The sequence below is a fragment of the Ammospiza nelsoni genome, chromosome 3 (assembly GCF_027579445.1).
Source record: "Ammospiza nelsoni isolate bAmmNel1 chromosome 3, bAmmNel1.pri, whole genome shotgun sequence".
Lineage (NCBI taxonomy): Eukaryota > Metazoa > Chordata > Aves > Passeriformes > Passerellidae > Ammospiza > Ammospiza nelsoni.
In genome coordinates, this window is record NC_080635.1 from 14,695,010 (window position 1) to 14,711,122 (window position 16,113).

A 16,113-nucleotide genomic window follows, 5' to 3' on the forward strand; every position below is an offset into this window, starting at 1 on the left:
AGCTGTAGCTGTACCACATCAGGGAAGGTTAAACAGAGGCAAATCCAAGGACTGGCTGCACTTCACCTTGCTGTGCTCCGTGTCAGCATGTGCTTGGAGGTGGTGTGCTCATTTTGGAGAAATTGCATCCATTTTGTGTGAAAATGAAGCAAAAGCATCTGCTTGAAATGACAATGAGGAAGTTTAACCACAGCTTCCTTTTTCTACCTCCCATTCTCCCTTTGTGGCCATGTACAGCAGTGGCTAGTCCCACTGAGGCAATGCAAATACAAGGCTGTGGGTTTATCGGTTTTGAAAAAATAGATGGAAAAAACTGGATATCTATATAAAAATGGTTATTATTATAGTTGTTTATTATTGTTGTTATTATTGCTGTTGTTATTGTTATTACTGCTACTACTACTGTTGCTGCACAGGGACAAGGAGTAAACGACCCCTTCCACTGTGTTGCAAAATACAAATAAAGCCTGACAAAATCCACCAATGCTCTAAAAGAAGCTGGAGGTGCATTGTTAAGGCTTTTTGGGCCTTATGGATTGAATAATACAGATGAAAAAATGCAATTGCATTTTGCATTTTGACTCTCCCTTGAAAGGCTCTTGCTGCTGCAGGCCCTGCTTTGCTGGTGCAGCACTTACCAGTTTTGTTCCTTGTTTGTGTTGTGGAGGTGGCAGATGAAACTGTGGGTGTTGCAATGAGCTGGGCTGTCCCTTCATTGTTCCAGCCCACAAGCCCACCTTCTGTGTCCCAGCCTTCCTGTTTCCTGGCCCAGCAGGGCAGCAGTGCAGTGCCACACCTGACACAGTGTTTGTGGCACTGTCCATTTGGGAATGCCTGTGGCACAGTGAGGAAAGGGCCAGGACACAGGGAGAAGCCTCCTTGCTGCCCCATACCAGTGCTGAATTCCCAGAGGTGCTCCCAGCTCATTGCTGGAGCCAACCCACTCCCCTCCAGCTGCTGTGGGGCAGAATCTGGGATTAGCAGTAGGCACTTGCAAATTGAGTTTTAATGAAAGGTGTCAGGTTATTTGCATAACCTGGTTTGTTTGTGCAACCATTTTAAAATCCCATATTTGTCAAACCCTAAAGATGTGTCTTTTAAGTCCTCAGTTAAGCAAGCTTTTCCCTTTTACTCCCTTTATTTTCCTACAGTCAATTGCTTCAGCAGACATGGATTTGAATCAGCTGGAAGCTTTCCTCACTGCCCAAACCAAAAAACAAGGTGGCATCACATCAGATCAGGCTGCAGTCATTGCAAAATTTTGGAAGAACCACCGGACTCAAATCCACGAGAGCCTGGTCAATCAGAGCCGCTGGGATAATGTCCTGAAAAACATGAACTGGAGAGTGGACCTGAAGGCACAGTTGAGGCACGTTGATCAGATAAACACTCCTGTTGCAATAGTTGAAATGGAACTGGGAAAAAATGGGCAGGTAAGCTTCCTTTTGCAAAATATATACACCAGATGTGGCTGCACTTGCACTGAGGGATATTGCCTATTGCTGAATTCACTGCATCCAAATCAACGCAGTGGTTGATTCATCACCACTGGCCCTTTAATGGACTTGAAATTGGGGGTCCATCTTTGGATACAAAGAAACATTCTGGGTGGTGAATGCAATTTTTGCTTTTTTTTTTCTTATCTTCATATAAAGAAGATATAACACATATACTGACATATATATATATGACATATATATTGACAGCTCTCTTTACATTAAGCTTGTAAACTCAGAGGATGTAGAAATCTAACATGATCTTATAATTCTGTTTGTATACCATGCACTGCAAATTCAATTAGTCTTCTTTTCTTTTAATTCAACACTAAAATTAGTTAAAATACGCAAAGTAGGAGCTAAAAAAGAGTAAAGTTCACAAATTACATTTTAGAACAAATGAAGGGAAAGATTCCTTTTTATTTTACATAACACCCATTCTTATGTTACTTATTACCTGTCACATTATGCAATCTGGCCTTATCTACCTGAAAGATATCTGTCTATATATATATGGCTCTATCAGTGCTGAACATTGCCTTCCTTTTTTTATCTTTATAGTCCATAGGATTGTACAGCTGAAGGCACAGATTCCCATCTTCACATTTGCTGTTCTTTTCTAACAGGAAATGTGTTTCAGTTTGGTATCTTTTCTCTCTGTGATGTTTTAGTAAATTTCAAAACCTCATTTCTTAGCAGTAGCTACTGCAAATCATGCCATGAGCCGATTTGGGAATTTTGATGTTAATAGTTAACGTTTTGCAAGGTTTCTTGTATTTCATAATATCGTAATAGCAAGAGTGCCTGAATTAGGAATACCTCATTCCATACACCTGGAATATACATGTGCATAGGAATGATTGAATTCCAGCTTGGCTAAGCCAGGGCAAGAATGAAGGTACATAATGTCTGAGATCCTACAGAGGCAGAAGGTATTGTTGGAGTCATTCTGTTGGTTCACTTTCCTTTGCAGTCAGTGGAAGCTGATCCTCCCTGAGCCTTCCACTTGTGGTTCTCTGCAGTGACCAATACAGTAATGGTGTGTGCCTTCAGGTTTTTTCCTAACCTCAGAGAAGTTGAGTTTTCTGCTCAGGATCTTGAGATTGAAAACCATTGTGTTCTATTAGCAGCAAATGGAAAAAAGGTTGCTTTGAATAAAAAGGTTACAAGGGAGCACGTTATAATGAGTACAGTGAGTACCTTAGTGAGCAAATGGCAGAAATACCTACATTCATTAAAAAGTGCATCCTTAACTCAGAATCGCTGTTGTGTTTCACAAGGGGATTATGTAGTTAGTGACTCCTGTTTTGAAACTGTTTTTTCCCCAGTGATGGATTTTACAGTAACATCAAGCAATATTCCTTTCACCCTCTGCAGAGAGAGTCAGGGGATGGAGGAGGAATACACATTTCTGAGACACTGTACTGTCTCTTACCAAAGAGCCCCAAAACAAAATCAAAATGAGTTATTTTAGCAATGCCCCTTCACGCTGCAAAGGGAAATGGTTGTGCAAATGCATTTTTGGAGCTGCCATCAAACACAATTTTGCCTCCTTCCCTGAGGGTACCAGTGAGCTGTGAGTTAAACTGGTCCTTACTGAAACAGCCATGGAGTAATTAGCATTGTCACCTCTTGAGTCAATGTACATTTGTTCTAAGGAACTCTGCTTTCACATAGCCTTTGGCTGTGCATTAAATAAGTTCTCTGCTGTAAATCTTTGGGTTGAGGCACTCTGCATCAGGCTCTATGCTCCTGTGATGGGATGAGGTTTGGGGTTTGGGGACCTCCTGGAAAGATTGGTCACAGAGACTCCTACTGGAGGTTGAACAACTCCTTGTTACACACTGGATCCAGCCCACTAACTTGAAACTGTCATGTTTTATAGTCTTTATAAGTATTTTTACTTTATTGTTAGCATATCTCTTCTAAATATCAAGTTTTGTAGCACATCAAATACACACATACTGGTACCTTCCCTAAGTTTAGAAGAGAACATATTTTCTAAACAGTTGTCAGCCATAGATGGGATTTGATGAATAATGAAGATCTGGCTTTGAAGAAGAAAGCTGGCTGATGATTCAGGAGTAAATTATTCACAACAGACTGTTTTCATTTGGACACATGATAACAGGGGAATGTACAAATGCATTGATATGTAATGAATTGACATGAATATTTCATGGTTCAGCAGAAGCAAAGAAATGCTCTGTAGAAAATGTACCTTTCCAGAAGTCACTCTGATTCTTCTCAGTGCCTCTGGGTTAGAGTTAGGTCTCTGCCCAGCAGAAGAGGAGGCTGCTTGGTGGAGCATCTGCTGCTTCTACTTCAATAAATAACTTTGCTTCCTGCTTGCCTTCTCTGAATTTTAGTCAGCTCTTTCATGAGGGGAAGACTCTGTGTGTGAAACTTGATGTGATTGGGAATGGGGAATTAATTGGAAGTGACTGGTTCATAAATGCCACTAGCCTGAGTTTACTTGAATTTTGTCAAATTTTTAAATGTTTTCTGGCTGGAGAGAGATGTTTTTGGGTTTGAGAATCCATCACAACTTGCACGCATTAATTCTTGCTAGCCTTGCCATTACTGATAAGAGAAAAAAATGAACCCTTTTCCCTAAGTGCTCTTGAAAACACTTCTGATGAGGAACATTTGAAAATACCATGCTCTGAACTTTGAAAAATTTGATTCAAGATCTGTAAATTGGAGTTTGAACTCTTCTTCAGTAAAGATTTTACAGCAACATTAAAAGTTCCCTTTATGCTGGTGTTGTAGTCTTTATAGATCCTAGCAGGTCTATATTAAGATTAAAGGCAGATGAACATGCCAGCCATCACCTTTGAAAGCCCATTTTCTTTAACAGTATGACTAAAAATAAAATTATAAAGCAGTTGCACTTTAGCCTGCATTTGCCTTCATCTTGTGATACTCAGTGCTCATCACTGCTGGTCCATTTTTTCCATCTTTTCTTTGGCACAATGGTTTTCTCCTCTTGGGTTTTTTATCTACCTTGCTGGCTTTCTCTTAAAACATCTGTAGCTACCTGTCCCCTTCTTTATGTCCTTTTTTATCTTGTTCTCTCTCTGAGCATGTCTGTAAAGCTCTTTTGGCATGAAATTTCAGACATCTTTTCAGAGGGATGAAGAGTGAGCTGGAGCATCCTCCCTCTCCTGCCCTTGCTGCCCCTCTGCAGCAGCCCTGCTCCACATGGTGGGAGCCACTGCTGTGCAGTGTTGGCTTACCTGCACATTTCAGTCCCAGATTTATACCTGTCCTTGCCACTGACAGAAAGTTACTGCATTGGTTTTGTGCCATGGCTTGGCACAAATATTATATTTAAACTTGTTTTCTGGATTTTGTCATGTTATTTTCCTTGTGAGATCTGCCTCTCCCCTGGGGCTGTTCTTCTTGTGGGCTGATTTGCTAATAAGTTTTACTTTCTTTATATAAAGAAAGTAAAATTATATATTTTGCAGTTTAATCAGTCTAAGACTGATCAGATATTACGGATTAGCTGAGAATTTGTTCTTGGCTTTTCTGCTTTGGCTTATTTACAGAATGGGTATTTCCACATACATTTCTTTTCAGTGTTTAAGTTACCAGTAATCCATGTAATATCACTTCTCTTGGGGCTTTGTTGGATCTTAAAGCATGTTTTATGATCAAAGAGTATTTTTTGCCCTGGTTTAACATGAAGCTGGGATTCTCCTGCAGGATTCTTCCTGGAAAGACCTGAGATAATCACATCAAGATTATGGATTAAAGGGTTTTTTTCCCAAAGTATTGTATCTCTCTTCTCTTTCCTTTTCTAAAAGCCTCTACCTGCCAGAGGGGTCAAACAGTTAATGATATACAGTAAGTAAATGCCACAATGTAGCAAATACTAGAAGCTACATACTAGGTAAGGAATTAGTATAGTTTCTTTAAAAGTAAGGGCAAACAGCAGCCTTTCATTCCATATATTTTCTCTGGTCTGAAATCACCAGGGATGTGTATCTTCACAAAAAACAAATGGTTTTCTTTAAAGAACAGGCAAGCATTAGTAACAACCTTTTCAGTGAAAGTCTAATATTCAATACTTATGATTATATTTTGATTGTCACCTTAAACTCTCCCCAGTGAGATAAAATACTTTCTGATGAAAAGGGCTTGCTGGGTGAAGTGCACCTTTGCCAGTGCAACAGCATACTTGATGCTGAAAAAGTAGGAACTGTCAGCTGGCAGTTTACCTACTGTCTGCTAGTGGCTGGGCCCAGACCATGGTAATTCAGAGAAATTAATACTACTAATAATAATTCAGGTAATAATTCTATTAGTTCATGTGTGGAAAGAGTTCATGAGGAGTATAGACAATTGTCATGTGCTGTATGTTGGAGATAAAATGCTTCCAGTATTTTGAAGGTCTGGAGCTTGTCAAGTTTTAGTTGCAATGATTATAAAGGTTTAATTAATGTTTTGAGGAGGAGTAAAGTAGGTCTCAAAGTAAACTTGTGGGAGATTAATGTTTTTTCTGACTTGTTAATTATGTCCATGCTACATGAATCTAGGCTGAATTTTCTATCATCTGTGCTATAAACAAATTATATTTATTTTTAGCATTCACACATGAGCACGCTTTCACGATGTAATAAAAAAATCCTAGAATTTATCTTCTATAAAACTTTATCCCTTGCTGGGAGTACACACTGAACACTGCTGAGGATTTGGTGGTGTTTTGTGCATTTTTCTGAGCCACTTTTCTCTTGGCTTTTGTCAGCTGCAGTTCTCCCCAGCCATAGCTGTCACTGCTGCAGAGAGGTCAGACCAAGAGAACATCAGGAGTACACTCATGCCACAGGGAGGAGGGATTATGGCTGTGCCTGCTTTTGCCTCTGTGTGACTCCAGGCCAGGCTGCTTCAGAGATAGGGCTGAAAATAGCCCCAGATAATGGATCTCCAGGCTTTTTTATGTAGGAACTGTTTGAAAAGGCAGATTGCTTTTTGTAGGGTATGGTGTGGGCAAAGTGATGCATGGGGAGATGAAAAGCAGCTCCAGGTACCCAAACCAAAATAACTCCAGCCAGGCCTGCAGAGAGGAAGGAAAAGCAACCACCAAACCATTTTTCCTTTCCAGCCATAATCTGTCTTAGTCCTTGTAGCTATTAACATCATCAGAAATGATGTTCCCATCAAAAATGGGAAAAGCATGAGCATTTATAAGCCAAATTAATCAACTTAAGTCCAATGGGCTTAATATTTTTATTTGATTAAAATGATGGAATCTGGTAAGTAGAAGTCAGTTGGGAAAAAAATCACCTTTGTGGCCAAGCTGAATGTAATAATTTGAGCTTTTGTTCACCTTGGAAATTTATGAGCTGGAGGGAACAGTTACATAAGGGCTGTACAGTGCAAAAGCAAATAAAAAATGGAGAGGGCAGCAGGTCACTCCACAGAGAGGAAACGAACACAGTTGACTGACTTAACTCAGTTATTTACTTAATCCTCTGCTTGGCACTCTCTGTAGCCCTTTGCTTTGACAGGTCAGTTTTTGTCATCTTCTTGGAGTGGAGAGAAACTTGGGGAATAAGAAGGGAAATTTGTTATTTGTGGTTCTTGGGATGTGGAAGTGTAATAAGTATGTTAAGGAGATAAGAGCATTAAATGGAGGTATTAAATAACTGTCTGACTCAAAGTGTCACTTTTCCACTGGGTGTATTTGACAGTATTTTTTTACCTCAGGTATACAAAGCAAGGATATTCTGTAATCAGTAGCACTGACAGTTTCCATGCTTGTTTATATGTGGATGTGCAAGTGCACACATACTCATATATTCCCTGTCTTTACTCTGGGACTGGATTTGCTGAAGTAATTAAGTAGAATGAGTTAACTCAGACAGAAGTATTGATTGTAGCTGAGCTCAGGGTATTACAGAGGAAATTCTGCATTAATTGAAGGTAAGCTGTATGAAGCCAGCAGCGATGCCTGCTTACTGCCTTTCATCTGCCTAAATTCAGATTCAGTCCTGGACCCTTGAAATTTTTACCTTCTCAGGTCTTGCACGTTACGACAGAGGACTTGCAATCTGTTAAATATGTAATATCAGTGATATCAACAAATATTTTGCAATCTAACATCAATCAGTTCACACAGAGCAATAAAGTGTGGGATAGCTTTGATGAAATGTCCTCCAGAGCATCTCTTGCAGCTTTGAGAAACAGAGTGCAACAAACCTGGGACAGGGGCAGTTGGGGTCAACAGACCTGGCTGTTGAAAATTGTCCCAGCAAAAGTGTTTCAGCACATACCTTATCTTGGGGTTGGCTCTGCAGAACCAGAGACCCTAAATTGCATCTCCCCCCTCTCCAGAGGAATTGTTCTGTTTGGGGCAATTTGGCAGAGCAGTTTCTGTGTGACACTTGCTCTGTTGTGTAAATAACCACAGGCAGTCCCACTGTGCAGTTCCCACCACCACGGACTTGGGGCTTTGTGGAGAGTGTCTGCAAACACGCAAATCAAAGCACTGCATTTGCACAGTGCCAGGCTGGCACCATTTGCCTGCATGACCTTGCAGCAAAGCCAGTCTATAACTGAGGTCAAATGTAGTTGAAGGATCAAAAACTGTAATCTCCCTAGCATCTTTTTAACAGAAGTCAAAAGTTTTGCATGATTCTTGAAAAGCATTTTAAAAAGGGGGAAATTTCTTTGCAGGAGAGCCTGCATACAGCAAATCAGAGCCTCTTTGCAACTTAGCTCTGGTGGTGGTGTCTGGTGTCAATCTGTGTTCTTCAAAGGACTTGGATATCAACATAAGCAAGTAATTTGTTCTTAGGAAACTCAGGGGAAAAAAGGAGTTGTTATGACCATAAATGCCTACTGCATTGGCTAACAATGCATCTTGTTTTTACAGGCCTAGCCTGGCCAAATACATTTAAAATTGTTGTTTTGCCAGTTAGCCAGCCTTGCCTCTCTTGACACAATGCCATGTTGCTGCTGAGAAATGCTTTGGAGATCCTTTCAGGTGTGTCATGATCTCTTTTGAGATCTCTGAGCATTGGCATTCAGAGTGCAAGTAAGAGCAAACAGGTTCTTAATTTATTTTATTGAGGAAGAGCTACTGCAGGAGAAGGTATTAAAAGATACAAAGGAGAAAGCTACCACATAACTGGGGAGAAACACTTGTAGAGCATGAAAGTCCTTTTGCTGCTTAATCCTTTGTATTCTCTTTATCTTAAATATATGTGTGTATCTATATATATTTGTATGCTTTTCATAAAAGATGGACTCCAGTTTTTGCTGTGAAAGAATTGATGCAGCAGAAGAAACAACACAGCCCACAGTGACAAAGCAAAATCCCTTCAGTTCATGGCTAATTCTCAGTGTAATCTTTTCATGGATCAGGTATTTCCATTCTAGTTTCTGCAAACTAGGGCTTTCCATCCCTCTACTCATCCTAGTTAAAAATGAAAAAGGATAAGCGTAATTTTTTTCCTTTTCTTCTTACCATTCTGTTTACAAAACCTCTGACAGAGTGATTCCACAGGTAGCTGGCTGGAATCTGTTGGTGGGCAGAGCTGTCCTTGGCAGTTGGTAGCTGAGCATTAGTGCTGAGGTGCTGAAATCAGCATGTGAAGGGCTTGGGATACTGGCCCCCTGTTTGGATAAAAGCAGGCTCTCACTCCTGCTGCAGTTGCTCTTGCTGTTACAAACCACCAGCAGTGCTGCTTAGGGACTTCCAGAGGCCAGCAGAGAATTTTGGGAGAGGTTCCTGCCCCTTTCCAAGGGAGTGAATGAAGACTCTAGGAAACAAAGCCTTTTTTTTGCAGGTTCACTTGCCTCTATGTTAAATGGATTTGTCTGCTCCTTGGTATGCTGGCTTCATCTTGTCAAAGTGTGGACTGAAAGAAAGGCAGTAAATGGAGCTGCCACAGAAGATCACACGTGGGTTTGAGAGGGCGGTTTTGGTGTCAGGTCTTTTCCTTGCTGCCACGTGGACTTGAAAACTTGCTGACTTTTGCTGCAGCCTTGTGCTGCCCCAGCAGTGATGTGTTCATGGAGCTGAAAGTGGCTGAGTGAGTCCAAATGAAATTTTTTTTTGTTCCCTCCCCACCCTTTTATTTTTTTTCACCCACATTATTTTTAGTGTGGATCAATTTGTTGAAGGGACAGGTTGAGGGCAAAATTGAGCAAAAGAAATTGAGAGCTCTGTCTTGCCTTGAAAAAAATGGTCATTTAAGCATACATGTTGAAAGAGCCATCATTTAAAATTCTAGCTAGTGATATCTGGAACAGAAATGAAGCAGCTCTCCTTGAATGCTGAAGATAACTTTTCTGAAGTGCCAATTTTTCTTCCAAGAATGGAGGAGGAATAGAAAATGAGAGGCACGGCTGTTGGATGAGTTTTGTATTGTGGAGTTCATCTGGAGAAGGGTGGGAAAGGTATCTGGTATGGAGATGATCTAAAAGGGGATCTGGAGGTGGCAATCTGTGCAGATTGCAGGAATGGGGGAATCTTGATGCTTTAACAGCATTGGTAATTTTTGTTTCTAGAAAGTTTCTCAGCTACATGGTTTTGTGACAGCAGCAATGAGAAGCATGATTGAAATACTGGTCCTGTTCCTTGCCTGCTTATTTTGTCTAGAGTTAGTGGGAAATGTGGTGAGCTGAGCCACAGCTTGGCTGAGTTGCCTGAAGTGATCCTGTAAGTCTGGGAACAGCAACAGTTGTACAGTCCTGACTTACATCTTCAACAAATAAACTCATGTGTTGTTCAGGGTTGATTTTTTTTTTTTTTATTCAGTAGTTATAAGAAGTTGGTTGGTGTTGACAGTTTCATCCTCAAAACAACTTTCTCTGTTTCCTTGCATGCATCTGGTCCAGTTTTTTTTTTCTTTTTGCTTGTTTTAAAAATACTTTCAGAGGTACTGGGGTGAAGCATAAGTTTCCCTGCTTTTCTCTGAAAGGAGATGGTTGGGAGGTGATCACTGGCAAGTGCTTTTGGTTAAGACATCATTGTCCTATATACTACTTGAGGAAATTACTACTTTGAACATAATTCCTGGAGCAAATCCTCTTCATTTAAAAAGAGATTCTAACTTACAAAAGATACAAGACAATCCTTTGGTTAAGAAACCTCTTGCAGCTGTAATTTTGCATAGACCTTGACACAAGGGGGTTTTTTCCTGTCCTCCTTTCAAATTATCAGTTGCAAAACTCCACAGAGATAATCAGACATGCAAATCTTCAGTATATTTTTAGTTCAACTTACTGATGTAGATTCATTAATATGTTAATATGACAAGGAAAGCATAATTTAAATTGCATATGCCTAATTTGGTTAATAAATGCTTGAAATACAGTCCCAATTTTAGAAGTAGCCATACTTGATACCAATTTTTCAGGACTTTTTTCCCCTTCTAAATCACAAGGAGAGTACAAAACCTCTTGTTTTATGTACAGAAATAACTTTGTGGTGTTTTTTACCCTGACTATGCACAACCAAAGGACCTTTAGGCTAGGAATCAGTGTTCCTTGTACACATTGTCACATTCCTAGTGATTGAATTGTAATCAATTGCATCAGTGGAGACCTAGTGAGGACTGTGGTATTGTAATTTGAGTTCCCAGACTGCATTAGGTAGAGTTAGACAGGAGATAGAAGATGAAAAGAGAAAAGTTTCCTCGTGTTCAAATATGGCCAAGCTCCACCAATGCAAATCAGGGATGTGCTTGCCCTGTATTTAATTTGCAGTGGCCTAACTAAATGAGATACAAATTACTACTGGAATTAGATTTAGACAGCTTCTGAATCTTGGTTGAACATGCAAAGCTGCTATAATATCTAGATTTTTTTAAAGCCCTGAAGTGGTATTTGAATGCTTACAGGCAATAAACTTTTCAGTCAATTGATTCCATTTCTGTTGAATCACCCTCCAAAATGAAGCTGTGCTTTAAGGACTATTAAAAAAAATCATTCCATTTAACCTGTAAATATGCCACAGGACTTGAGAAAATGAGTTTGATAATTGCTTTTTTTTGGAAGACTTCAGCCTGGAAGGCAGCATCTTAAAAGGGCTCAGCATTGAGGAGACTCTCTAACGGAGCCAGTTAGAGCCACTTACACTGGCCTGACCTCCTTGGGCTGAAGTAATGAGGTGTGACAGATCAGGAGTGCAGTGCATCATGGTCAGGACCAATAACCCCTTTCAGAAAATTACATTTCTGCTCTAAGCAGTCCTTTCGAGTTGTCTGCAGCTAATTGTAAACCACCTGCTTTTACAGAAAGGGAACTCTGATGTTTCCCAGTAAATATCACCATGATGCTCTGAGACAGCTATGAAGTGTGGCTGTCTGGGAGAAAGCTCAAGTCTGATCAAATTTAATTAGACTGGAACCTGTTCCTGCCTACAAACATCTTGATTATACGAAGAGACATAGTTGGCTTTTGTGATAGCTACTGCTGTGAGAAGGTGAAAGAGAGGTGTGGATTCACCTGCTCCTTCTCACTGAAGACTGAGCTGAGCAATGAGCTGTGTCTGCACCCTGGTGCTCCCCAGAGCTCACCAGAGAGGAGCTGGAGAAACCCAGGCTGCTTGAGGGAATGATAAATCTGTCTGCCTTGGACTATTCCCTCAAAGAACATGGACTCCAAAGGAAAGCAAGCATTACTAGGGCAGCTCTAGGAGCCTCAGGTTTGGTGAGATAGAGTCCAGTCTGAACTGCCTGGTGATTAATGCAGCTTGACAACTCCTCTCAGATGAGTGGTATGGATAAAACCTTGTCACTTTGCTCAGCTTATGGCAGTGGACGCAAACTGCCTCAGCCTTCATTTTTGAGGAAGTAAAAGCAGAAAAGAAATGCAGCACCTCCCATTACACTGTGGGAAGTGTAGTTGAGTGAATGTCATTAAACTGTCAGCCAAAGTGCAGGCTGCTGGGTGAGAGACCTGTATTTGCATTAAATCAAAACTCTTGGGCTAAAAATTAATGCAAGTTATAAATGAAATTATAAAGAAAACCTCTTAAAATATGAGTTTCTTTTTAAAAGCCATATTGAACAAGCACTGAGTTTACTGAGCAGAAGCACTTGCAGGTTTAAGCACACCAAATGCTTTGCATACAATTAACAGCATGGATAGGCTGTGATCCAGCAGCACTGAGATATGGCATGGGCTGGATAGGAGGTGTGAGTGGGACACTTTGTTACCCAACACTTTCCTCTGCAAGCACACCAAGTCAAGAAAAAAGACAATACCTGCAGCTGAGAGCAAGGGTTTGGAAGATGATGGACAAAGGGATTGGTTTGAAGGCCTTGGAGCTGCTGGGAAGGCAAGGCAAGGCAAGGCAAGGCAAGGCAAGGCAAGGCAAGGCGGGGAAAGGGAAGGAAAAAGGAGAAAGCAAGGCTTGTTTTTCCAGACACAGAGCTTGGAGATCAACAAGACTCTCGCCTCTGAAGGGGATTGTTCTCCAGAGCTGCTGGAGAAGAACTCAGTTTGAGGGACGTGGGTGTTAGGTGGTGCTGTCACATCTCAGTGGCCTTTGGCCTGTCTGAAAGATTTTGGCTTGCCATGATCTTTGTGCAGAAGCTACCTGGTTAGAAAACTGTGTTCAGCAAATCTTGGTATTTTATCCTAAGCCATAGGCTCTTGCTCTGAGCAGGCAAATTCTTTCTTTCAAAGAGATATTGCTGTTCTCTGGCATTGCTTTTTGGAAGAGGATTTTTGGAAGGGGCTGAGATGAGAGAGAACTGAGATGCTGTGCTCCAAGCCTGGTCCTTCCTTCTACCCCTTTTTGTGCATTTGCATGACACCGTGTAGAGCTCTCCAGGAACTCTTCTGGCCCCCAGGAGAGTTTCAGCTCCTGCCTTTCCCTGGGGCAGCAGGCAGAGCTCCTGGCCAGGGGGCTGAGGATGGCCAGAGCTTCCATGTGCAAACAGGGAACATGAGGTTTGTGCCAGCCAGGAATTCGCACTGACTTCAGATACTTGTTGTGCCCCGGGCCAGCCTGGCTCATCATGTCCCATCCTAGGAAGTGACAGCAGTGTCCAGCAGCCCTCCTGTGTCCTGTCAGAGGGCAGGGCTTTCTCCTGAAGACAGGGAATTGTCACCAGGCCTCTCCCTTTGCTGCCCTCCCCATTTGGCAGCATTTCCCCGCCCGAGGCGGCTCCTCCGCGCCCTCCTTTCTTCTGTGCCCTTTGCTTGGCTCTGCTCGTGTGTTTGTTTTCTCTCCCACACTGACTCTGTTTCATTCACTGCCCAGAATAATAAGAGGTTTGTTGAAAGGGTGCTGCTAAGTAATTTGTCTTCTTCATTCATTCTCTCTTTGTTTAATGTTTGTTTTTGCTGTGCTTTGAATACAAAATTATTAATTTCATTGTAGTTTATTTCAATTGTATTTATTATTGTGGAGGCTCCCACACACCCCCTCTTACTGCTGTAAAAAACTCATAAATGAATACTTATAATAAGTTATGATGGTATTTTAATTCCCATTTCAAGGATACAATCAGAAGGTGGAGAACATAAAAAAAAGGATTTCCATTAATTGTGGTGGCTGGTGTGAAAAACCCTCAACCCAAGTTCCCAGAGTGCAAAGCCTTTGTGGTATTGCCAGGGTTCATCTCTGACAGTGCAGCCGTGGCACTGATGGACATCTAGTCCCCAGGAGCCTCTGGCTAAATATGGAAAAAATATGGAACATACAGTGACTTATCACCTAGACAAATGTTGGCTTGGACCTCCTGTATGCATACAAGAACATTTACCTGTGGGCAAAGAACTTTATTTAATGGCTTCATGCATTATAATGGCAGAATACTCAATATCTCTGAGCTACTGGAGAAAATATTAGTGGGATTTTTTTTTTCAGCCAGAGAATATGTGAAATGGAGGTATACTGGAGCAGATTGTTAGTATCCTCCCCATCCAAAGTCTGGGAAATGGCTTTTAGTGCTTCTCTTTCCTTTTCCCATTGTTAGAGCCTATGTCAAATGCTGCCTTTTATCTGAAGTGGTTTCCCCAGAGACCTGTGCTCCATTCCAGTTCCAGGTATTATTCATCCTCTGTCCTTCTCTGAACATCTTCCTTTTCCCAGATTTTCAATTCTGAAGCAATAACTTTTTCTACCTAGTAAAATGTAGTAATTTGGTTATATTGCACGCACTCTAATCAATCAGGTCAGTCCCTCTCAGGCTTTGCTAAAGGAGAAAGCAATCATGCAGTGGCCTCAGAGTCCAGCAGGTCCTGAGCTGCAGGTGTCACCCCTTGGCAGCAGCACAGCCTGCCTTGCTGTGTGTGAGGCCCCATTTCTCTCTTCTCTTTCTCTGCTGGGTTCTGCTTTCATTTCTTCTGCTTCTCTTCTTTTTCCCTCCTGTCTTTCTCTGCTGGTTCTGCTTTCATTTCTTCTGCCTCTCCTCTTTTCCCTCCTGTCTTTCTCTGCTGGTTCTGCTTTCATTTCTTCTGCCTCTCCTCTTTTCCCTCCTGTCTTTCTCTGCTGGGTTCTGCTTTCATTTCTTCTGCTTCTCCTCTTTTCCCTTCTGCCCCTCAGGCTGCTGTTCTGCCATCTTTTTGTTCCCTTGGTTTCATCCTCACTCCCAAACTTGGTTCCTTGTTTGGGATCTGCAGAGCTGCTGGTTTTTTCCTTTACTGGAGTTGTGCAACACAGCAAAAGACCGTGAAGGGTCCCAGGTTAAAGCTGCCCGTGGGCACAGGAAGGCACTGAGGCTGCCCTGGGGAAGGTTCAGGTTTGCAGGGTGTCTCCCTGTGCTGTTGCTTTACATCATCCCACTGAGCCCCAGTGCTGTTATGGAAACAGGGAGTGGTTCTTGCTCTGCAGCACAGCTGATTTTTCTGGGAAGCTGTGAACATATTGTATTCTTACGGTTATGTGTGGTTTGGTGTTTGGTTTTTTTTAAAGCAGTGTATGAAATTTTCACTTGGAATTTTTAGTGAAACTCCTTGTCTAAAATTCTGTGGATTTAGTGAACAGAGCTTTGAAAACAAGAGTGGAATACAGAGGAATTACTTGGCACTGCCTATTCTAATATGTTTGAAGTAATGAGCTTTATGTGGTACATTTGTGTAGCTAAGCTGTGAAATTTTGTTCATAATGATGATGATGCTGAGAACCAGCTTTGCTAGCTGAGGTGCATGTGAACTCAAGCAAGGCTTATTACCCTGGAGAGCTGATTAGAATTGGGTGGAGGGCAGTTGAAAGTAAGCAGCCTGTTTGCATTTAAGTGAGCTGTAGTAGCAGTGGAGATGTGCTCACCCTGTCAGTCAGAATTGTCCCTCAGTCTGGAGCAGCAGAACCTCATGCTGGTGACAGGACACGTGGCTGCAGGGTGCATGAGGACACTGCTCCTTCTGCCTGATGGCTTTTCCCCTTTGGAGCACTGAATCATGTGGCAAGCCCAGCTTCAAACAGGATGCTGTCAAGGGGTTTAATGGATTTACAGAGAGAATCGATTGTGCACGGGCTGGATGAAGTCTTCAGATGCCTCATTGAACATCAGCAAACCAAAGGGTCATTATCCCTTCCCCTGTCCCCCCCTCAACTCATCTGTCATCTGTTTGTAGCCTGCACTAATCTCCCTCTTCAGACCTTTATTGAGAACTGAATATGTTCTGCATTTGCAGGGTGCCCCAT

General features: G+C 41.7%; 1 protein-coding gene across 1 annotated transcript in view; it reads left to right on the forward strand.

Moving 5' to 3' along the window:
- Positions 1-16,113, forward strand: part of COMMD1 (copper metabolism domain containing 1) — a 62,323-nt gene that overhangs the window by 17,028 nt on the left and 29,182 nt on the right. The window contains exon 2 of the mRNA XM_059468751.1: positions 1,152-1,433. Within this exon, the coding sequence (XP_059324734.1) occupies positions 1,152-1,433 (282 nt within the window). The remainder of the gene's footprint in view (positions 1-1,151; positions 1,434-16,113) is intronic.